The 23,428-nt window shown below is 44.5% G+C and overlaps 1 protein-coding gene across 2 annotated transcripts in view; it reads left to right on the forward strand.

Annotated features, from left to right (window-relative positions):
* MYO1F (myosin IF) overlaps positions 1–20,168 on the forward strand; it is a 57,305-nt gene extending 37,137 nt beyond the window's left edge. The window contains exons 14-30 of one of the 2 annotated variants that reach the window (XM_007489456.3): positions 2,614–2,700; positions 3,474–3,641; positions 5,007–5,092; positions 5,402–5,483; positions 6,838–6,944; positions 7,156–7,254; positions 7,551–7,695; positions 8,315–8,429; positions 8,524–8,693; positions 9,580–9,725; positions 11,832–11,978; positions 12,760–12,908; positions 13,146–13,223; positions 14,171–14,203; positions 18,240–18,435; positions 18,699–18,868; positions 19,414–20,168. In XM_007489456.3, the coding sequence (XP_007489518.1) occupies positions 2,614–2,700; positions 3,474–3,641; positions 5,007–5,092; positions 5,402–5,483; positions 6,838–6,944; positions 7,156–7,254; positions 7,551–7,695; positions 8,315–8,429; positions 8,524–8,693; positions 9,580–9,725; positions 11,832–11,978; positions 12,760–12,908; positions 13,146–13,223; positions 14,171–14,203; positions 18,240–18,435; positions 18,699–18,868; positions 19,414–19,490 (2,055 nt within the window). In that variant the 3' untranslated portion in view covers positions 19,491–20,168. The remainder of the gene's footprint in view (positions 1–2,613; positions 2,701–3,473; positions 3,642–5,006; positions 5,093–5,401; positions 5,484–6,837; positions 6,945–7,155; positions 7,255–7,550; positions 7,696–8,314; positions 8,430–8,523; positions 8,694–9,579; positions 9,726–11,831; positions 11,979–12,759; positions 12,909–13,145; positions 13,224–14,170; positions 14,204–18,239; positions 18,436–18,698; positions 18,869–19,413) is intronic. The other variant, XM_007489458.3, reaches the window with a different exon arrangement.
* The last annotated feature ends 3,260 nt before the right edge of the window (positions 20,169–23,428 follow it).

Consider the following 23,428-nt stretch of genomic DNA (forward strand, 5'->3'; position numbering starts at 1 on the left):
CCTTTGGGGAGAGATCTCAAAAGATGAAATCTAATTGGGGTAGAAATAACCTTGTTACACTTTGGTTCAGAGATGGCAATGGTACATTAGAAGCACTCTGAATTCAGTTAACAAACTTTTTTTTAATCCTTACTTTCTGTCTTGAACCCAAGTCCTCCTGACTCCAGTGGCTCTCTCTAAACACTGATCCTAGCTGCCCCACAAGAAAAAAAAAAATCTTTTAAACCCTCACCTTCCATCTTAGAATCAATACTGAATATTTATTCCAAGGCAGAAGAGTGGTAAGGGCTAGGCAATGGGGGTCAAGTGACTTGCCCAGAGTCACACAGTTAGAACGTGTCTGAGGTCAGATTTGAACCCAGGAAACTGGAGGTCCTGAACTATCTAGATGCCCCCTCAATAAACACTTTTTAAGAGCTCACTATGTGCCAGGTACTAGGGGTACTAAGAAAGGCAGAAAACAGTCCCTGACAATCTTACATGCAAACAACTATGTATGAAACAAGCCATAGACAGGATAAATTTGAGATGATGAACAGAAGGAAGACACCAGAATTAAGAGGGATTGGGAAAGGCTTCCTATAGAAGGCAAAATTTTAGCTGGGACTTATAGGACGTCAGAAAAGCCAGAAGGTAGAGATGAAAAAGGAGAGAATAGAAGGCATGGGAAACAGCTCAGTGAAAATGGTCGAAGTCAAGTCTTCTTACTATAATTTGGAACACAAGGGAGACCTGTGTAAGATTAGAAAAGAGGGATGGCTGGGTAGTTCTATTGGATTGAGAGCCAGGCCTGGAGACTGGAGGTGCCGGGTTCAAATGTGACCTCAAATACCTCCTAGCTATTTGACCCTGTGTAAGCCACTTAACCCCCATTGCTTAGCTTTAACCTCTCTTCTGCCTTGGAATCAATACACAGTATGGATTCTAAGAGGAAGATAAGAAAAAAGGACAAGAATAAGAAGATAATGATGCTGATTAGAAAAAGGAATGGTGCAGGCTATGAAGGATTTATTCTTTTTTTTTTTAACCCTCATTTTCAATCTTAAAATTAATACTAAATATTGGTTCTAAGGCAGAAGAGTGATAAGGGATAGGCAATGGGGGTTAAGTGACTTGCCCAGGGTCACATAGCTAGGAAGTAGAGAGGATTTTATTTGGAAATTTTTATTCAATTAGTTAATTTAGAATTTGTTTCCATGGTTACAAGAATTATATTCTTTCCCTCCCTTTCCCCTATCCCCCTCCCATAGCCAATGCATAAATCCACTAGGTTTTACATGTGTCATTGATCAAGACCTATTTCCATATTATTGATATTTCCACTAGGGTGATCATTTAGAGTCTACATCCCCAATCATATTCCCATCGATCCATATGATCAAACAGGTGTTTTTCTTCTGTGTTTCTGCTCCCACAGTTCTTCCTCTGGATGTGGATAGTGTTCTTTCTTATAAGTCCCTCAGAATTGTCCTGGATCATTGCATTGCTGCTAGTACAGAAGTCCATTACATTTGATTGTACCACAGTGTATTCGTCTCTGTGTATATTGTATAAAGCATTTTAACCATGAGTCCTTTGGGGTTATCTTGAGACCTTGTTTTGCTGATAATAGTTTAGTCATTCACAAATGATTGGCATACAATATTTCTGTTACTGTATACACTAGTCTCCTAGTTCTGCTCACTTCACTTTGCATCAGTTCATAATAAGTTTTTCCAGGTTTTTCTGAATTCATCCTGTTCATCATTTCTTATGGCATACTAGTATTCTGTTACATCCACAAACCACAACTTGTTCAGCCATTTGACTCCTCAGTTTCCAAAATTCTTTGCTACTGCAAAAAGAGCTGCCAAAAATGTTTTTTTACAAATAGGTTCTTTTCTTCTATCTCTGATCTCTTTGACCTACAGACCCAGTAGTAGTGCTGCTGGGTCAAAGGGTACTATGTACAGTTTTATGACCCCCTGAGTGTGGTTCCAGATTGTCCTCCAGAATGGTTGTATCAGTTCACAATTCTACCAGCAGTGTATTAGTGTCCCAATTTTCCACATCCCCTCCAACATTTGTCTTTTTCCATTTCGGTCATATTAGCCAATATAATTCTGATAAGTGTGAGGTGGTATCTCAGAGTCATTTTACTTATCATTTCTAAGAGAGAAGAACAGCAAGGGCTAGGCAAACAGGATTAAGTGACTTGCTCAGGATCATATAGCTAGAAAGTGTCTGAATCTAGACTTGAACCCAGGACCTCCTAGATTGGCACTCTAGCCACTGTGCTGCCTAGCTGCCCTCCCCCTTTTAAAAATTCTTACCTTCTGTCTTAGTATCAGAGGGAGTTTCCATTCAAATGGAGGAAGCCTTCACATAAAGAGGAAATGGGAAGGAGGAGAAAGCTGTACACAGTGGGTCCTGAATCTGAGCAGGATAAGAGGAAAGTTCACCTCTCAGAGTCCCTGGTGCTTCCTGGGATGGAGGAATAGAGACTAGGGTTAGAATAGTCAGAGGAATCCTGTGCTCCTTGATGGGTTGGGTGGACCTCTCTGACCATTGCCTCCTTTTAACTCCCCCTTATTTGCCCAGTACTCATTGTCATGGTGCCCCATTCCTCTCCAGGAAGAATATGTTCAGGAAGGCATCAAATGGAGCCCCATCCAGTACTTCAACAACAAGATTGTATGTGATCTCATCGAGAACAAACTGGTGAGGCCAGGATCTGGGTTATGTGAGTGGCTACTCCATGCTGGGCAAAGAGCTAAGCTGGGAGTAGAAGGAGGGGAGCAATATTTCTTCCCAGACAGTGCTATGGATGTCCACCCCTGGGAAGGGGGGACCTTGGAGTGTGTATTGTTCTCATCTCCATTGTGACCTCCAGCCAAGTAGTCTGGGTCAAGGCCAAAGTCATCAGCAGTCCTAGACTATCTTCATAAGGGTTTTACAGTGTAGATCTGAAGGTCCCTGTTTTGAACCCAGGACTTTGACAGATGTTTGGACAGGCAGGAAGTGTGCTAAAGTTGGAGTGAGAAGAACTGGGTTCCAATCCCAATTCTGTGTGTCACTCTCTCTAGGCCTCAGTTTCCCTTCACAAAAATGAGGCCTTTGGACCAGATGATCTCTAAGTTCCCTTTAACTTTTTTTTTAACCCTCACCTTCCATCTTGGAATCAATCCTGTGTATTGGCTCCAAGGCAGAAGTGGTAAGGGCTAGGCAATGGGGGTTAAGTGACTTGCCCAGGGTCACACAGCTGGGAAGTGTCTGAGGCCATATTTGAACCCAGGACCTCCCATCTCTGGGCCTGGCTCTCCATCCACTGAGCCACCCAGCTGCCCCCTCCCTTTGACTTCTGAATCTGTGGTCCTATGTGCACAACCCATCAGGTCCTGGATCTTTGGGATGATGGTGCCTAGTGCTACCCATGGGATGGAGAGGGGAGGCTGGACTAGGTCTCCAAGTCTGAGCCTTTTCTCTGCTCCCAGAATCCTCCAGGAATCATGAGTGTCCTGGATGATGTGTGTGCCACGATGCATGCCACGGGTGATGGAGCTGATCAGACCCTGTTGCAGAAGCTACAGGGCGCCGTGGGCTGCCATGAACACTTCAACAGCTGGAACTCAGGCTTTGTCATCCACCACTATGCAGGCAAGGTAGAGTTTAGCCCCCAGTACACCAGCCCCTGCCCTCATCAGTCCTGAGTGTCCCCCAGTCTCTACCAGTCTAACCATCCCAGATACCCAAGTCCCCCCCCCACCCACACCTCTCATTTCTCATATAAAATAAGCTCTTTAGTCTTTTTTTAACCCACACCTTCCATCGTAGAATCAATATTAATTATTAGCTCCAAGGCAGAAGAGCGGTAAGGGCTAGGCAATGGCGGTTAAGTGACTTGCCCAGGGTCACACAGCTAGGAAGTGTTTGAGGCCAGATTTGAACTCAGATTTGAACCCAGGACCTCCCATCTCCATCGCCACCCAGATGCCCCAAAATAAGCCCTTTAGAAAAGGGATCTTTTATTGTTTTGTCTTTGAATTCTCTAGGCCTCACAGAGTGCTTTATACTTAGGGATCTACTTGGGGATGGGGACTGGCCCTGTGAATTCCTTCATATAAGAAAGCCCTGGATTCAAAAACTCCCTTCATCAAAGTAGACCAGCCTTTGTTGTTTAATAAGCATTTGTTTATTAATCAATCGATTGATTGATTGATTGATTGAGAGACTTGCCCAGGGTCACCAAGGCAGGATGTATAAGAGGTAGAACTTGAAAGCAAGTCTTTCTCTCTGATCATAATTACACACTATGTAAAAGATGGGCTAAGGACAAGTGCATGTGATGTCACTGATTACAGAAGTCCCAGGGAGGCACAGAAGATCTGAACTCAAGTCCCAGCTAGCTATTTACTACCTGTGTGACATGACGCAAGTCAGTTCCCCTTTCTGGATCTCAGTTTGCTCATCTATAAAATGGGCATATTTGTCACTGATGACCTCCAATGAGGGTCACCATGAGGACAGTGCTCTCTATGACTATGTAAGCGCATGCTATTATTTTGGGAGAGGCAGACTGGTGTGACTGAGGGTTCAACTCAGATTCAGAAGGCCAGGAGGCCTCCCTCTGTCTGGTCTGGGTCTCAACTTCCTTCTCTGAAAAATAGGGGAAACGAGACTTGCACAGTCACCTCTCTCCCTAAGCTGGGGAATTGCTTTGTAAACCTTAGTGGGATAGAAAAACAGGGGGGCATAAACATCTTCCTGGCCAAGGGATGCCATGTGCCGTCCAGGCTTTATCTTCTGCCCCCAGCCCTGAGGCCCTTGCCACCCCATACTCCTCAGGGGGACCTCTCTGCACCTACTTTATCTCTCCCTGGAAAATCCTCAGGTTCCAGGAATCCAGAGGCCCCTGAGCCGCTCCTACTGCCTTCCCCTTTCCCTGGGACTCCAGCAGCTCTCCCTGTGCCAGGATCCCTAGACTCTGCTCCTTGTTCAAGGCCTCCCCCTGCCTCTTCCTTGCCCAGGTCTCCTATGATGTCAATGGCTTCTGTGAGCGAAACCGAGACGTGCTCTTCTCAGACCTCATCGAGCTTATGCAGAGCAGCGAACAGTGAGTGGCCTCTGTGGGGACCTGGCGATGGGGCAGGGATGGGCAGGGTGCTGGGACAAGCAGAGGACATCTGGGGCAGGCAAGGCCTAGGAGCTGGAATAGGCTGACGACTGGACCATGGCCGGGGAAAAGACTAAGGCCTTGGCAAGGCACAGAGAGGAGAGGACCAGGGATGGGCAACCACAACAGGCTGTACATGGGTGGGATGGGGGCAGCCAGGAAGGAGCAGCCTGCAAGGAAGGCCAAGAGCTGGGAGGGCATGGAGTTGCATGGCACCCCCAGCCCCCACCCCGTGTGTTATCCCCACAGTGCCTTCATTAGAATGCTTTTCCCCGAGAAGCTGGACTCAGAGAAGAAGGGCCGGCCCAGCACTGCAGGCTCCAAGATCAAGGTAAGAGCCCTAGTCTGTGTCTCTCCCACTGCCCGACGTCTCTGTCTTCCTCTTGGCAAGTCTGACTCTCTTTCCCCATGGCGGCCAAGATCTCCCACCAACCAGGCCACCCACCATGGCTGGAGTTACTCATCCTGATCAAAGCAGCCAGCTCCCAGGGAGCCAGACAACGGGCGCCCCGTAACTCAAACCCAGTAACAATGGAAATAGAAATAGCAACATTCATAAAGTCCTCTAACGTTGGCCAAGCTCTTAACACAAGTTATCTACTCATAATCTAATAATAATAATAATAATAATAATAATAATATCTAGTACCGTATTAGAGGTATTTTCCAACCCAGTTTATAGATGAGGAAACTGAGACTCAGAGTAGTTGAAGGATTCACTAACTACCCTATAACGGGCATCTTTTGTCATTTGCCTGCAGCTAGGAAGAACCAGAGCCAAGATCAGAGCTCTTTCTAGGGAGGGCAGTGCTAGGGTAGAGAGGGTTGAAAAGAGGGCATAAGGGGCAGCTAGATGGCTCAGTGGATAGAGAGCCAGGCCCAGAGATGGGAGGTCCTAGGTTCAAATCAGACACTTCCTAGCTGTGTGACCCTGGGCAAGTCACTTAATCTCCATTGCCTAACCACTACCACTCTTCTGCTTTGGAACCAATACTTATCATTGATTCTAAGACAGAAAGTAAAGGTTTAAAAAAGCAAAATAAAAGAGGAAGGCAGCCAGGATGTTGAGGGGCCTCAAGATCATGTGTCACCAGGACTGATGGAAAGAACAGAGGATGTTTAGTTATGAGAAGAGAAGTCTTAGGAGGGAGAAGAGTGGCAAGAAAGCTATCTTTAAGCATATAAAGCACCATCAAATGGATGGAGGATTAGGGAAAGGTATTTATTAAGTGCCTACTATGTGTCAGGCACTGTGCTAAGAACTTTATGAATATATTCTTATTCAATCCTCACATCAGTCCTGGAAGGAAGGTGCTATTTTATCCCCATTTTAACTGAGCAGAGGTTAAGTGCCTTGCCCAGGGTCACATAGCTAGTCAGTGCCTGAGCCTGGCTTTGAACCAGGTCCTTCTGGCGCCAGGCCTGGCACTCTATCCACTGTGCCACCTAGATGCCCACCAAGAAACATTTTAAGTGCCCACTATGTGCCAGGCACTGTGCTAAGTGCTGAAATCATAAACACAAGCAGAAGGAAAGATAGTTCCTGTCCTCAGGAAGCTTGGATCCAAAGAGGAGACAACAAACCATATCTGGGGCTCTTTCCCTCCCTCCCTTCTGGGAACAGAGAGGGAACGTCTGAAGCAGCCCCTTCCTCCAGTCTCTTCCCTCCATCTGTGTTCTCTCAGAGGCAGGCCAATAACCTGGTGGATACTTTAAAGAAGTGCACACCCCACTACATCCGATGCATCAAGCCCAATGAGACCAAGAGGCCCCGCGACTGGGAGGAAAGCAGGTGAGTGGCCCGCCATACCATCTGCCTGTTGCCTTCACCACCTCTTGGCCCACAACGACCTCCTCACCCCCTAATTCCCTGCCTCAGTGACTGGGCTCCCACCCAATCTCCTGTCCCCTCCCTGATCCTCTGACCATTTCCTATGGCCCTGCTCCCCCCCAAGCTGAGCCCTGCTAGGTGCTGACTGCTCTTGCCCCTTGATGGACACCAGGGTGAAGCATCAGGTGGAGTATCTGGGTCTGAAAGAAAATATCCGTGTCCGTCGTGCTGGCTTTGCCTACCGTCGTGTTTTCTCAAAGTTCCTGCAGAGGTGAGAGGCCGTCCCTAACTCCCATTCCTCGAAATTCCAGTCTTTGGTTCATAGTGAGGGCATTAGAAGTGTATTTTATTTGTTCATTCATTCATTCATTCATTCATTCATTCATTCATTCATTCATTCATTCATTCATTCATTCATTCCATGGTGCTGCCCATAGTCCTCTGCTCTGCCTCCTGGCACAAGGTTGGACATGCCTTAGATGGAGTGGGGCAGAGGGCTGGGGAGGGTAAAGGATGCCCCTCACACCCTGTGGCCAGCCCAGCCCTCACTACCCCTCACACCACCAGGTATGCCATCCTGACGCCCGAGACATGGCCACGGTGGTACGGGGATGAACGTCAAGGGGTGCAGCACCTGCTCCGATCTGTCAACATGGACCCCGACCAGTACCAAATGGGACGCTCCAAGGTCTTTGTCAAGAACCCAGAGTCGGTAAGAGGATGTGTGGGGGAATCTCTCAGACTGTCATGGGTGCTCCATGAGTGCTTGACTTGAAGAGTGATTGTTGCATGTGTGTGACCTGCAGGTATGTGAACCATGTGCTATGTGTGGTCTGTGCCAGTCAATTGATCACTAAATGTTTATAAAGGGCCTACTATGTGCCAGGTATTGTACTAAGCAAGCACTAGGAGTCAAAAAGCAGACCCCCCCCAGTCTAATGATTATGTGAACATGTGGAACCCACATGCCACCACAAGCCTGTGCGATCCACGAAACTTGTGTATGTACACCATATGTGACTGGATTTCCATGCACACAGGCAGAGCATGGGTGCTCTTTGGGGGCCACGTGTGTGATCCATGTGTGAGGCTAAATGAGTACAAGAGACATTCATATAGTCCTTTAAGGTCTGCAGAGGGCTTTTCTCTATTATCTCATTTCTTCACATGAGGGATTGAGTAGGGTAGAGCAGCCTCGGGGAAGGAGAAGAAAGAGGAAGATGGCTGTGTGTGGGAGATGGAGGAATGAGATGATTCAAAACAGGAAGTAAGGGGTCTCAGCTTGGGACTGGGAGAGGTAACGTCAGGCCCTTGCTATCTCCCTTCTCAAGCTCTTTCTGCTGGAAGAAATGCGAGAACGGAAGTTTGATGGCTTTGCCCGCACCATCCAGAAGGCCTGGAGGCGCCACGTGGCTGTGAGAAGATATGAGCAGATGCGGGAGGAAGGTGAGCCATGGGACGAGTGGGCACAGACATGGCAAAAGGGGCTTATGGGTTGGAGATTTGAGCCTTGAGATCTCTCATCCTGGGTCTCCCACAGCTTCCAACATCCTGTTAAACAAGAAAGAAAGGAGAAGAAATAGCATCAACAGAAACTTTGTGGGTGACTACCTGGGACTGGAGTCAAGACCTGAGCTTCGCCAGTTTCTGACAAAGAGGGAGCGAGTCGACTTTGCAGATTCCATCACCAAGTATGACCGGCGCTTCAAGGTGAGGGTGGCCCTGCTTCAGCCCTGGGTCAGACCCCCTCCATTCCTTCTAGTTCCCCTACTCGAATTCTCCATATTCAGAAGTCCTGAACTTGAACCCTGGATTCCTACCTACTGCCTCTGTAATCTGATCTCTATGGGACTCAGTTTACTTATATGTAAAATGAGCATATTTGACTCAAGGACCGCCAAAGCCCCTTCAAGCTCTGAATCTATGAATAGAGGAGCTTCAAATCCCTGTTCCCCCTCAGGCCCAGATGACCCTATAATAATAGTAATAATAATTCACATTTATGTAGCATTTTTAAAAATAGTTAAAATTTTAATTTTAAAAGAAAAGGTCACTTTCCCCTATAACAATCCCATATAAAAGTTAAAATTAAATCTCAATAATAATATTATATTTTAAGAGATTTATTAATGATCATTAGAAATCAAAGAATAAAGAAGATACAAAATAAAGACCACATGCCCATGGTTGGTTAGCCATTTTTTAGTCAACCCCACTCACCACCATCAATGCTGATTCTATATCAGAGAGAGGGAGCCTCCAAAGCCCACACCCTTTATCCTCTGTCTACAGGAAGTATATAATGACAGGAAGTCAGTGGGCTCTTGGGATATGTAGTTCTTTTTTAGGGAAACGGATTTTCAATCATACACCCAGGAGGCAGAACCTTTAAGTATGAATATTCCCATTTTATAGGTAAGGATCCTGAGGTTGACAGAGACCCAAGGTTGCATACATTTTAAGTGTTAGAGGTAGGATTTGAACCCAGATCTCCATAGGTCTCTTTCTGCAGTTTTCCTGTAGCCCCTAGAAACCCCAGCCATTTCCTCCCGGGCCCTATTCTAATACTCAGTGCAATGCCTATTCTTCCCCACAGCCCATCAAGCGGGACCTAATTCTGACCCACAAGTATGTGTATGTGATTGGGCGGGAGAAGGTAAAGAAGGGTCCAGAGAAAGGACAGATTCAAGAGGTTCTGAAGAAGAAAATAGAGATCCAGACCCTCCGGGGGGTCTCCCTCAGGTGAGCCCAACTAGTCAGAGTCCCATCCATCCATTTGCCCACATCTCTAACCTACCCTTAGCAGGAGGAGGCCTCCCCTTTTCCTATTGCCTGGAGCCTTCCTATAGCCTGGGTACTTGGACTTGAGGCAAGAAGAAGACTATCTAGCTCTAGAGACTGCTGATGGCACAATGGATAGAGTGTCGAGCTTGGTGTCAGGAAAATCTGAGTTCAAATTTGGTCTCAGACACTAGTTGTGTGACCTTGTGCAAGTCACTTAATTGCCTCAGCTTCCTCAACTGTAAAATGGAGGTAGTAAAAGCATGTACTTCACCAGATCAGATGGGATAATATTTGTAATGTGCTTAGCACACTTCTTGGTATGCAGTAGGTGCTATATAAATGCTTATTCCCTTCCTTTCACTCTAACCAATCACACCATAGGTCATGGGATCATAGAATTGAGAGCTGGGAGTTTGTAGACCATTCATCTGGTCTCCTTCACTTTATAAGTTGGGAAAACAGTCCCAAAGGAAGAAAGTAACTTGTTCAAGGTCTCCTGAAAATTAAGAGCAGAACTGAGATTTGAACCAGGTCCCCTGTCCCCAAATCTAGGGTTCTTTTCCCCTCTACCACATAACCTTCTCCTTTCAGTTCAGTAGGGTGGATAGAGCACTGGACTTGGAGTCAGGATCATCTGAGTTCTAATTCTGTCCCAGCCACTTGCTAGCTGTGCAACACTTGGTAAATCACTTAGCCTCACTAAGCCTCAGTTTCCTCTTCTGTAAAATGGGGAACTTGAACTCAGTGGTCTCTAAGATCACTTTCAATTCTAAGTGATTTTACGATTCCCTCCACCCCTCTGTTCTAACTCAGAATCCATCCATCGACAAGCATTTATTAAGAATCTTCTACAAGTAGGCACTGGGCTAGGATGCAGGCAGGGTGGGTAGGGCTAACCCAAAAATGAAACCCTGCCTGCCCTCAAAAAGCTTGCCTTCTCTCCTCTGAGAACAGTCCCTTCCCAGCTTTTCCCCACTCCCACTTCCAAAGTGACTCAATGTAAGAGTTGAATGAGACCTTAAAACAGAAAACAGAGAGTATCATAGATGGAAGGATCTTTAAGCCAGAAAACATCACAACTGGGACAGAGCCTTAGGACAGGAAATGGCAGAGCTGAAAGAGACATTGGAGCATTCAACATAGAATTCAGACCCAGCATTTGATTAGAATACAAATCAGAGGCTCAGAATTGTCAGGGATCTTAGCGTAGGAGAATGTCAAAGATGGAAAGAACCATAGGGATCTGCCTGTGTCGATCATCAAGACAGCACAGTCCCTTCAGTTGGCAGACAAGGAACCTGGGAGAGGGAACACCGACTTGAGCTCACAGATCTAAGTTAGGAGAAGAGTCAAGATGGCTTCCAAGATTAGTCCAAGCTTCACCATACTCCATATGGGTGCCTATACCTTTTGGATTCTCTGGCCTGAGAAATATTCACTCTGGCCTCCTCAAGTTTATAATAGGACATACTACCTATTTTGCAAAGTCTACATATGTTTACCAGTCACAGCTAGATAGTGGCACAGTAGAGTGCTGGCCTGGAGTTAAGAAGACTTATCTTCCTGAGTTCAAATGTGACCTCAGACACTTAGTAACTGTGTGACCTTGGTCAAGTCACATATCCCTGTTTGCCTCAGTTTCCTCATCTGGAAAATGAGCTGGAGAAAGAAATGGCAATATATCTGTCAAGAAGATCCCAAATGGGATCAATAAAGAGTCAAACTCAACTGAAAAACAAGGTTTACAGAGAGCTTTCCTCACAGCCACCCAGAGAAGGAGGCAGTGGAAGGGTTATTAGCTTCACTCTACCAAAGGCAAAAAAGGGAGGCTCTGAGGCCACCCTGGAATGTGTTGGAGTGAGATTCAAACCTGGCGGGGGGGGGGGGGGGGGGTTCCAGAATCAGTCCTAGCATTTCTCTGATCATACCTTGTTGAAGCAAATAAAAGTTCCAACCACCAGGAAGGCAGGAGGCCTCTCTGCACATTTCACTACCTAATACCACCCAGCCTCCCCATATGACCTTCAATACCCCTCACTCCCTTGTCCATCTGTCTCTTTCCAGCACCAGACAAGATGACTTCTTCATCCTCCATGAAGCTGGAGCAGACAGCTTCCTGGAGAGTGTTTTCAAAACAGAGCTCATCAGTCTCCTATGCAAGCGTTTCCAAGAACTCACACACAATGTCCTGACTTTGACCTTCGAAGACACGTAAGGAATGGTGGAGGCAGTTCGGGCTAGCTATAGGATCCCTGCTAGACCACTATAGATAATCCTGTTCAGCCCTGTACCTCAGTTAGGGTTTGGTGTAATGGACAGGGCACCACACTTGGAGTTGGGAGAAATTGGGTTCAAATCCTGCCACAGACAGCTGTATGACCCTGGGCAAGTCACTTAAAGTCTTTGTGCCTCAATTTCCTAACTGGCAAATTAGGAGGAGGGGGCTTCTACTGTCTCTTCCTCCAGCTTTAAATCTATGATCTGGCAAAGATCTTCGTGTTCCTTCCCCCTTTATCACTTTCTCTGAACTCTACCATAATTATCCATCCCTATCAATGAGGACAACCCTTTCCAAGAAAATTGCTTTTACCAGATCATGACATATCTACCACCCTACCTAACTATAAGGCAACGAGATGGATAAAGTTTTGGGCTTGAAGTTAGGAAGACCTAAGTTCAACTCTAGCCTCAGATCTGTTGTGACCCTGGGCAAGTCACTTCACTTCTGATTGTCTTAGTCTCTTCAATTGCAAAAAGGGGATAATACTAGCATCTCCCTCCCAAGGTTGTTGGGAGTATCAAATGAAATGATACTTGTAAAGTGCACATAGCAGGCACTTAACAAATGTTGATCCTCTCCTTACCTTCTCTATCTCTTGGGACTCTGAAAGTGGCAAGGACCACAGCATGGGGATGGGAAGGATAGGATGGGAGAGAGAAAATAAGTGGAGGCAGAGGTTCTTCCTCCCTGACTCCCTCATCCCTCTTTCAGACTACAGTTCCGGGTAAAGAAGGAAGGCTGGGGTGGAGGAGGATCCCGAACCATCACCTTCTCTCGAGGTCCAGGAGAGGTGGCCACCCTGAAAGCCAGTGGCAAGACCCTGCTAGTCAGCATCAGTGATGGGCTTCCTAAGAATTCCAGTGAGTATCTGTGGGAAGCTAGAAGCTAGGTGAGGCTGGGCCAAATGGAGAAGAGAGGCAGAGGGATTGGGAGAAGAGGAAGAGGGCCAAGGAGAGCCATCCCAACAAAAACAAGAATACAGAAGCTCGGGGTCTCAGCTGCTGCCTTCTCACAAGGAAGTCAAGGATAGGAAATAGAGCACCCTGGGTTGCTTTGTTTGAACTGGACCTCTTTATCCTGTTCTCTTTCTCTTGCAGAGCCAACAAAGAAAGGACCTGCTCAGGGTCAGAGGAGAAGGCCAGCACCATCCAGAGGAGCCCCAGCTCCCTCCAGAGGTGAGGATCCTGTGACTTCTCCAGATCTATCCTTAGCAGGCAGGGCATCATCTAAACTACATCTGCCCCAACACCCTCCCTTCTAGGCACCCCTCTCTCTCTGGCTTAGCCTCATCTTCCCTCTAGTGCAGTGATGATGAACCTTTTAGAGATGGAGTGCTAGACTGCACCCACACCCCACATGCTGAGTATGTTCCCCCAACCCCACCCCACCCCCCACCACTTACCCCACACAAGGGAGGGAGAAAGTGCTCCCATTGGGCTGCTGGGTGGAGGGGCAGGAGATGTGAAAAAATGTCATCAGGCATGGTGGAGAGGGGGAGGGGAGCAGCTCCACCAGAGTCCCTCTGCCTTTCTAGTAACAAACTCTGGGGCGGGGGAGGGAGGGAGAGTGACCAAGTGCCTGTAGAGAGTGCTCTGCGTGCCATCGGTTCACCATCACTGCCCTAGTGTCTATCCCGCTGCTGCCCCAACTATTCCACCTTTCTCCTCACTCTGTCTTCCTAGACAAAAAGAATCTCAGATTAGAAGTGAACCTTAGAGAACACTGAGTCCATCCCTATTATTTTAAAAATGGATAAATGGAAGCTCAAGGAGACCTAATAATTTGTCCATGGTCATACAGAGAGGTAGTAGCAGAGCTGAAAATTAAACCCAGATGCCATGGTCTGGCCAATATACCACAAATTCAGTGTCTTCATTTTACGGAGAGGAAAATAGAGGCCCAAAGAGGGTGACATCATAATCCTGGTGATACCTACCTAAGGTCACATGGGAAGTGGCAGAGATAGGGCTTGGACCTAGTACCCACAACTCCAAGGCCAGTGCTTTTTGTACCACGTTAGGCTACCTGTTCTCACACAAATAAATATTTTTTTCTAATTTTGTTCTCTTGAGCCTGGTCCCTGAGTGATAATAATAATAGTTTCCATTTCTTTTGAGCTCAGAGGCTTCCAGAATGCTTCCCTCACAACAACCTTGTGAGTACAAATATTATTATGCATGTTTTCTGATGAGGAAACTGAGGATTACAGATGTTAAGTGATTTGTCTAAGATCAGTCAGCTATCACCCTAGACAATATAAAATACTTAGGAATCTATCTGCTGAGACAAACACAGGAACTATATGAACACAACTACAAAACACTCTCTACACAATTAAAACTAGATCTAAACAATTGGAAAAACATTGATTGCTCATGGGTGGGACGAGCTAACATAATAAAAATTAAACATAAAAAAATAAAAAAAACAATCCTACCCAAATTAATTTACTTATTTAGTGCCATACCCATTGAACTACCAAAAAACTTCATTATGGAATTAGAAAAAACATAACAAAGTTCCATTTGGAAGAACAAAAGATCAAGGATATCCAGGGAAATCATGAAAAAAAAATTCAAAGGAAGGAGGCCTTGCAGTCCCAGATCTCAAACTATACTATAAAGCAGTGGTTATCAAAACAATTTGGTACTGGCTAAGAGACAGAAAGGAGGATCAGTGGAATAGACTTTGGGTAAATGACTTCAACAGGACAGTCTAAGATAAACCCAAAGATCCCAGTTTTGGGGACCAAAACCCACTTTTTGATAAAAAACTGCTGGGAAAATTGGAAGACAGTATGGGAGAGATTAGGTTTGGATCAATATCTCACACCCTACACCAAGATAAACTCAGAATGGGTGAATGACCTGAATATAAAGAAGGAAACTATAAGCAAATTAGGCAAACACAGAATAGTATACTTGTTAGATCTTTGGGAAAGGAAAGACTTTAAAACCAAGCAAGAGCTAGAAAAAAATCACAAAATATAAAATCAATAATTTTGATTATATCAAATTAAAAAGTTTTTGTACAAACAAAACTAATGCATCCAAAATTAGAAGGGAAGCAACAAATTGAGAAACAATCTTCATTACAAAAACCTCTGACAAAGCTAAACCAGTTGTACAAAAAATCAAGCCATTCTCCAATTGATAAATGGGCAAGGGACATGAATAGGCAATTTTCAGTTAAAGGAATCAAAACTATTAATAAGCACATGAAAAAGTGTTCTAGATCTCTTATAATCAGAGAAATGCAAATCAAAACAACTCTGAGGTATCACCTCACACCTAGCAGATTGGCCAACATGGCAGCAAAGGAAAGTAATGAATGCTGGAGGGGATGTGGCAAAGTTGGGACATTAATGCATTGCTGGTGGAGTTGTGAATTGATCCAACCATTCTGGAGGGCAATTTGGAAATTTGGAACTATACCCAAAGGGCACTAAAAGACTGTCTGCCCTTTGATCCAGCCATAGCACTGTTGGGTTTGTACCCCAAAGAGATAATAAGGAAAAAGACATGTACAAAAATATTCATAGCTGCATTCTTTGTGGTGGCAAAAAATTGGAAAATGAGGGGATGCCCTTCAATTGGGGAATGGCTAAATAAATTGTGGTATATGTTGGTGATGGAATACTATTGTGCTAAAAGGAATAAGATCAGTCAGCTAGCGTTAGATGGGTTGGGGGGTTTGAGCCCTCTTTTTTATTATGCCAGGAATAATAATAACTATTCTGCATGACTTAGTATAGAGAAGACTGGCTTCAGAATCAGGATGACCTGGGACCTTTGCCATGTATAAGCTAGGAGACCCCTAAGCAAGTAACAACTTCCCTATGAAATAGACAACTCTCTGTAAAATGTAAATTAATATCCGATAACTCCAAGTATTATATTTTATGAGATTTATTGATAATCAAGTGAGGTAGAAGAAAAAATTAGAAGTTAAAAACCTAATTTTCTTACTTGTGTTGGGGGGAGGGGGAGAGAGAGAGGAGGGAAAGGGAGGAAGAGAGAGGACAGAGGAGAGAGAGAGGAAGAGAAAGAAAAATGAGAGAGGGAGAGAGAGAAGAGAGGGGAGAGAGAGAGACAGAGACAGAGACAGAAACAGAGACAGAGACAGACAGAGACAGAGAGAGAGAGAGACAGAGAGAAAGCAGAGCTGTACAAAACTTATATCTTCACTGTTAAGTTACTGTAAGATAAATACATAAATGGGATGCTGGGAAAGAGAGTCCCTGGGGAGAAAATTCTAATTATACACCTCTAAAGGCTGTAAGGTGCAGAAATGTGTCTGAATTTCTTTTTAACCCATACCTTCTGTTGTAGAATTGATGTTCAGTATCATTCCTAAGGCAGAAGAGCAATAAGGGCTAGGCAATTGGGGTTAAGTGACTTGCCCAGGGTCACACAGCTGAGGTGTCTGAGGCTAGATTTGAATCCAGGTCCTCCCAACACCAGTCCTGGTTCTTCCAGCCACTGAGCTACCTAGCTGCCCCTCTGAGTTTCTTATACCAGTGAATCATATTTGGACCAGAAATAAAACACAACAACCACCACCTTCCATTTCTAGAGGAGCTTAAGGTTTCCAAAGGAAAACTTGACCAGGTTTTCTTCCCAACACATCTGTAAGCTAAGCAGAAGGCATATTTGAAAGAACCTTACTTTTACAGAAGAGGGAACGCACCCAAGGGAGGTCAGGTGACTTGCCACCACATACTCATAGTAACAGGTTTCCTTGGAAGAGCTGGCTCCTGGGGGAACCTCTAAGGAAGGCTGAGATTATAAGCGGTAAAGAAGATTGAGTGCCTTCCAGAAGAGCAGTTGGGATGGCCCATGGGAACACACCGAGCCAAGGAACTGCAGGACGAGATTAGGAAATAGTGAGCATCTTGGTTTAGACCATGTGCTCATAAACTGAAGTAAAATGAAAGTATGACCCATAATTGGGTTGGAGCCAGATTACATGGTTAGAAATAGGAGTTCTTCTGTGGGAGTAGAAATGCAAAAGAAAAACATATGATTGATCATGTGGTTCCATGGGGATATGTTTGGGGCTTTGCTGTTAAAGGATCACTCTATAACAAATATGAATACAATGATACATGTATAACCCAGTGGAATTGTTTGTCAGCTTCAGGAAGGGGTAGAAAAGAGGGGTGGGAAGAATCATGAACCATGTAACCACAGGAAAATACTCTAAATCAATCAATCAATTAATTTTAATTAATTAATTAATTAAATTTTAAAGAAAGAAATAGAAGTTCTCTGAAGGCAGGGAGCATCTATTGCTTTTGGTTTTGCATCCACAGCATCTGGTATGTTGTCAAGCACACCGTAGATGTTTAATAAATTCTTATTGATTGACTCACTATGAAGACCCCCAAATTTTGTCAGGTTGTTTGTAACATTAATTCAGTGTAATTCGATGAGCATCATTACCCTCAAAAGATAATAAAGGGGGGCAGCTGGGTAGCTCAGTGGATTGAGAGCCAGTCCTGGAGATGGGAGGTCCTAGGTTCAAATCTGGCCTCAGACACTTCCCAGCTGTGTGACCCTGGGCAAGTCACTTCACCCCCATTGCCTAGCCCATACCACTCTTCTGCCTTGGAGCCAATACACAGTATTGACTCCAAGACAGAAGGTAAGGGTTTAAAAAAAAAAGATAATAAAGGCTATGTGTTAAAGCTATTCTGTTATTTATACTAGAGGCAATAAGGAGCTGGTGAGGATTTTAGAACAGAGGAGTAATGTGAAAAGACATGTTTTAGGAGGATCATTTTGGCTGCTGGGCAAAAGAAAGGTTGAAAAGGAGAGCCTGGAAGCCATTTAGGGTATTCTTACACTAATCCAGATGTGAGATAATGAAAGCTTGAACTAGGAACAGTGCCTATGTAAGTGGCATGGAAGAGACAGATGTTAATGGTATTTCATTGTTTTCCCACAATGCCATATCCTCCAAGTCAATGTAATTCTCCCTGCTAATCTGAATGTCTTGTATCTTCCAACTCTAGCCTATGTCTCTGAAGTTTTTTTACTGTTACTCAAGTCTCCAAAATCTGTCTCATGTTCCCGTAGCATTGAATATCCCCACAATCTGTGTTTTGTGGCCCTGCTTATCATATCCGATAACTAGTTTCCCACAACCCCATTCCTGTTTCCTACCCTTAGCACCTTCTCTTTTTGCAGGGCCAACTCGGAATGGGGCACCCCACATGGCCCGTGGTGGCCCCTCACCCCTGGAGCAGATGTCAATGGGAGGTGGCCCAAGTTCACAACGCAGTCCTCCAGCTACAGCATTGGGGGTGAGCCGAAGGCCCCACAAACGACCTCCCTCAGAGCACAATATGGAGTTCCTCAATGTGCCCGATCAGGGAATGGCTGGGTAAGTTCCAGGGTCCCTCCTAAAGAGGTAAGCAAACATTTAAACATACCTCCCTCCTCTATGCCTCCAGACTTCTGGGGATGGAAACAGGAAGGAATCAGAGGGTCAGGGTGACCCCAGGCAACTCCCCTAGAGAAATAACCCATTGTTAACTCTCTTGTGGCCCCATGGGTACCATAAGCCTTCTTGGTGGGATGAGGAGCCACTATCCACAAGAATCCCTCTCCTATCTTGCTGCCTCCCTGGCATTTGTGCCTCCACAGGATGCAAAGAAAACGAAGCATTGGACAGAGACCTGTCCCAGGTGTGGGACGGCCCAAGCCCCAGCCCCGAAATTCAGGTCCCCGTTGCCGTGCCCTTTATCAATATGTGGGCCAAGATGTAGATGAGTTGAGCTTCAACGTCAATGAGGTCATCGATATCCTGCTGGAGGGTATGTAAGCACTGGTGGGCAGGGACTGGAGGGATCTCCAAGTGGGCATCCATGTATTTATTGACTCCATCCCATCAGAGTTGTAAATGGGGCTCTTACTTCCATATCTGAAGATATACACAGATGAGTAATAATAACCTCCTGGGATTTTAGAGCTAGGTGGAGCCTTAGAGATCATGTGCATCTATTCAGTTGCCCAGTGGATAGACTTGCTAGCTATGTGACCCTGAACTTACCTTGGTCTGTCTCAGTTTCCTTAACTTCACCTACCTCACAGGGTTGTTGTAGACATATCTGGCACAGAATAAGTGCTTCATAAATGTTCCCTTCCTTTCTACCTACTTCAACCCTCTCATTTTACAGACAAGGAGACTGAGGCACAGAGAAGGGAAAGCCTAGAGGCACACAGCTCATAAGAGGCTGATTTGGAAAAAAAAATAAATAATACAGGAATACAAATAGCCATGAGGCATGTCCTCACAGAGCTGGACTAAAAACTGCTCCAAAGGTTCACTCTGGCCTTTGTCTCTTTTTCTCTTTTGCAGATCCATCAGGCTGGTGGAAAGGCCGCCTGCATGGCCAGGAGGGCCTTTTTCCTGGAAATTATGTGGAAAAGATCTAAGATCCCAGGAAATCTGGGGGTCAGAATGAAGTTCTTTCCAGTCTCTCCCATCTGCTCCATCTCTTCTCCAACCTTCTCCTAGGGGAGCCAAGACCCCCATCTTGTTCCATCCTATCCCATGGACATCTGAGAAGGCTAGCAGCTATGAGGAGGGCTCAAGACCCCTGACTTTTTCCACGGGGAGCTGGGTTGCTATTCCAGGAACTCCCTCCTCCTCTGCTGGTTCCTGCCCTCTTTCCCAGCTTTCCTCAGGAGGAGCCAAGCACTTGTCCTTCCTCAGGGATAGGGAGTTTAACAAGACCCTTCCAGGCTGAGACTTGAGAATTCGAGGAGAGAGACACGAAGGGTATAGGACTAGAACTGGAGACACACTGCCTGGTCCTAAATCCTCCAAAGCAAGGACCAAGAAATGATGACTCTACCAACAACAGGCAGAACATGTTTTTTGTCTTCCTTCATAGGCGATACAGCATGTAGAATGAAGGCTTGGAGTCAGGACAACATGAGTTTAAATCCAGCCTCAGATACTTACTGGCTGTGTAACCCCGAACAAGCCATCTAACTTCTGTTTGCCTCAATTTCCTCATTTGCAAAATGGGGATAATAAGAGTACCTACCTCCCAGAGTGGTTGTAAGGATCTAAGGAGATAATAATTATAAAATGCTTTGCAAACCTTAGAGTGCTCTTTGAATGATGATTAATATTAATATCCTGATGACAACGGTAGATGTGATTCTGAGCCCCAGACTATTCAGTCTCAAGAGCATAGTAGGAGCCGTAGAGATCTTCAAATCCAAACTTCTCATGCTACGAATGGGGAAATTGAGACCCAAAGAGAGAGAAGGAACTTGCCCAAGGTCATATTTATAGATCAGTGACAAAGCCAGAATTTGAACTTGAGTCTCAACTCTAAACTCAGTTCTCTTCCCATTCTAGAACTCAGGAAGGTATGCCTTTGTTTCCTTCCTTGGGGTAAGTCCCTTTCTACACATTTGAAAGGCATTCAACTCAGTGTCTTCCAACTTTAAATCCTCTGAACCTAAGAATTTCGATAGAATCCAGATTTCTACGGACCATTCAAATAGACAAAGCATTTTCCTCAAAGCAATCCTGTGAAGTTGGTAGTCTAATAATGGTAGTCTGTGGGGTCCCCTTCATCATAGAACTCTCATTAAGCTGCCCCAAGTTCTAGGTATTAGGGAGGTCAGGATCTTCTCTCTAGCATTGCTCATGAGCCCCTACTGGTATATTTTACTTTGTTTTTAACCAGTCAGCCAGATGACACAATGAAAAATAATGGCATTAATAGTAAATAATGTGATAACACATCACCCCATTCCTCTATGAAATTACTTTCCCACAAATAGATACATACAAATGACTCGGCCAAAAGAGTGGACTTTCACAGGAATTCCATGTGGAACATTTGCACACGAGCAGTACATGGTACCCAAATCAATGAAGGAAGGAAAACTGATTTATTAAGTGTTCGACTATGTGCAAAGAAAGCACCAGACTACTATTTGGGATACAGATAGAAAAATAAGATACTCCCTGATCTCGAGCTCACATTGTAATAGAGGGGGCAACACATATGGAAGGTTTTAGCTCTAAGTCAGATGGAAAAGTCCTCTGGTCCTGAGATCACAGCAGCAAAGCAGATGTTAATGCTCACTAAAGTCATTTCTACTTATAGAAACAAAATCTGCTCCTGATGTCGAACCATGTGACAGCACAAAGGTCTTTGGTGGCAAAAACTTTCTTTTGTGAGTCTTCAAGGGGGCATGGGAAACCCCTGCAAGAGCAGTTACATCTCCACAAAAGGAATATACACACAGGGAAAACACATGACCAAGGAACATATTCTTGGAAGGGAAATTCATGCCTTTGACACTCCAAAGTGGCCACCATCCTCTCCTACTGATGTGATCACACTGCTCCCTGGTAGACCTGTTTCCCCTCCAGACTCTGGTCTAGGCTGTTCTTTGCCAGGTGTTACTCTCTGCCACTCACATGAGGTCATGAAGAGCCCAACAGGGTTGAAAAGCTTCACAATGACTCTGCTCTAACTAGCCTTCCACACTGACTATTTTCAGTCACCTAACACTCTAAGATGATAGCCACAAGGGATGCTATAGTCACAGGTTTTTTGGCCACCAGAGGGATGCCCAGTCAATAAGCACTTGTAGTCTGTCCCATTATCCTTTTCTCTCAGCCACCTTTTGTACCTTGTTTATAAATCATTGGCAATGTTAATAAATTTCTGCAGCTTAGTTCTCCCTGATAGCATTATAATGAATAAACTTCTCTTAGGGAGAGGACACACAGTCTTCTCCAATCAATAATTGCTGTGAAACTTTCATCTGGTTTCCCAGCCAATAGGGATGAAACTGTTGTCAAAAGGGCTACCCAAGAAGGCAGAGATGCTTAGGCTGCCATGAGGTCAGTGCTCTGAATTCCTTGTCACTCTTCCAAATTCCCCTCACTTCTTTTCATTATCCTGAACTTGATTATCTTCTTAATTGATTTGTCTTCTCCTGTTACCCCTCTGCTCACTCCCACCCCTAACCCCAGGTCAGTGCAGCCATCAGGTGGCTTAGGGTGAGAAACTCATGTTAGTTCTTATGTCTAATCATACCTTTTGGCTGAAGCAAACCTCCCCAGGGCTCACCATCTTTCTCCAAGAAAAATCTGTTCAGAGACTGCATTAAGGAAGCTTTTACCCTCACTCCAGAAGCCTTTCTGTTTTATGCAAAACAGCAAGTGTTGTATCAACCAGAGAATTCGGAGGCACTGTGACCTTATTCTCTTTTGTCCAATAACATAGTACAATCTGTTCTGTCTCTTCAACCTCTCTACAATTATTCTCCAATTTTTACGCCTGAAGAAACTGAGGCCCAGGGAAATATAACTGCCCAAGGTCAGATGGGTCATTAAGTGACAGTCAGGATTTGAATCCAGAACTCCTGACTCCAAATCCATTATGCAATTTTTACTATCACCAGATAGAAGAGATTAGCTTTTATACTGTTAGAGATTATTGCTCAGTTGTTTTTCAGTCATGTTTGATTCTTTATGCCCCATTTTGGAGTTTTCTTAGCAAAGATACTGGAGTAGTTTGCCATGAGAAATAGGGAGTCATTAAAAATTCTTGAGCAGGAAAGTGACCTCATTTTTTAAAATTCAATAATATTTTATTTTTCACCAATTACATGTAAAAACAATTTTTAACATTCTTTTCAAATGTTTTGAGTTCCAAATTCTTTCCCTTTCCCTCCCCTCCCTCCTTGAGACAGTAATCAAATTGATATAGATTATATATGTGCTATCATACAAAGCATATTTCAGATTTGTCATGTTATAGAAGACATATTTTAAAATCCCATGAAGAAAATAAAGTGAAAAATAGTATTCTTTGATATGCATTCAGATTCCATCAGATCTTTCTCTGATAATGGATAGCATTTTTCATCATGAGTCCTTTGGAGTTGTCCTAGATCACTGTATTGCTGATAATGGCTAAATCTTTCACAGTTGATCATTGTACTGTATTGTTATCACTGTGTACAATGTTCTTCTGGTTCTGGTCATTTCCCTTTGTATCATTTCATACAAGTCTTTCCAGCTTTTGTCTGAAAATCATCCTATTTTTATTTCTTATAGCATGATAGTATTGCATTACAATCATATACCACAATCTGTTCAGTCATTCCTCAATTGATGAACAACCCCTCAATTTTCAATTCTTTGCCTTCACAAAAAAAAAGCTATTATAAATATTTTCATACAACTAAGTCCTTTTCCATTTTTTAAAAGATCTTTTGGGGACACAGACATAGTAGTAGTACCACTGGATCAAATGGCATGCCTGGTTTTATAACCCTTTGAGTGTAGTTCCAAATTACTCTCCAGAATGATTAGATTAGTTCACAATTCT

Source organism: Monodelphis domestica, chromosome 3, assembly GCF_027887165.1.
Source record: "Monodelphis domestica isolate mMonDom1 chromosome 3, mMonDom1.pri, whole genome shotgun sequence".
NCBI classification, from domain to species: domain Eukaryota; kingdom Metazoa; phylum Chordata; class Mammalia; order Didelphimorphia; family Didelphidae; genus Monodelphis; species Monodelphis domestica.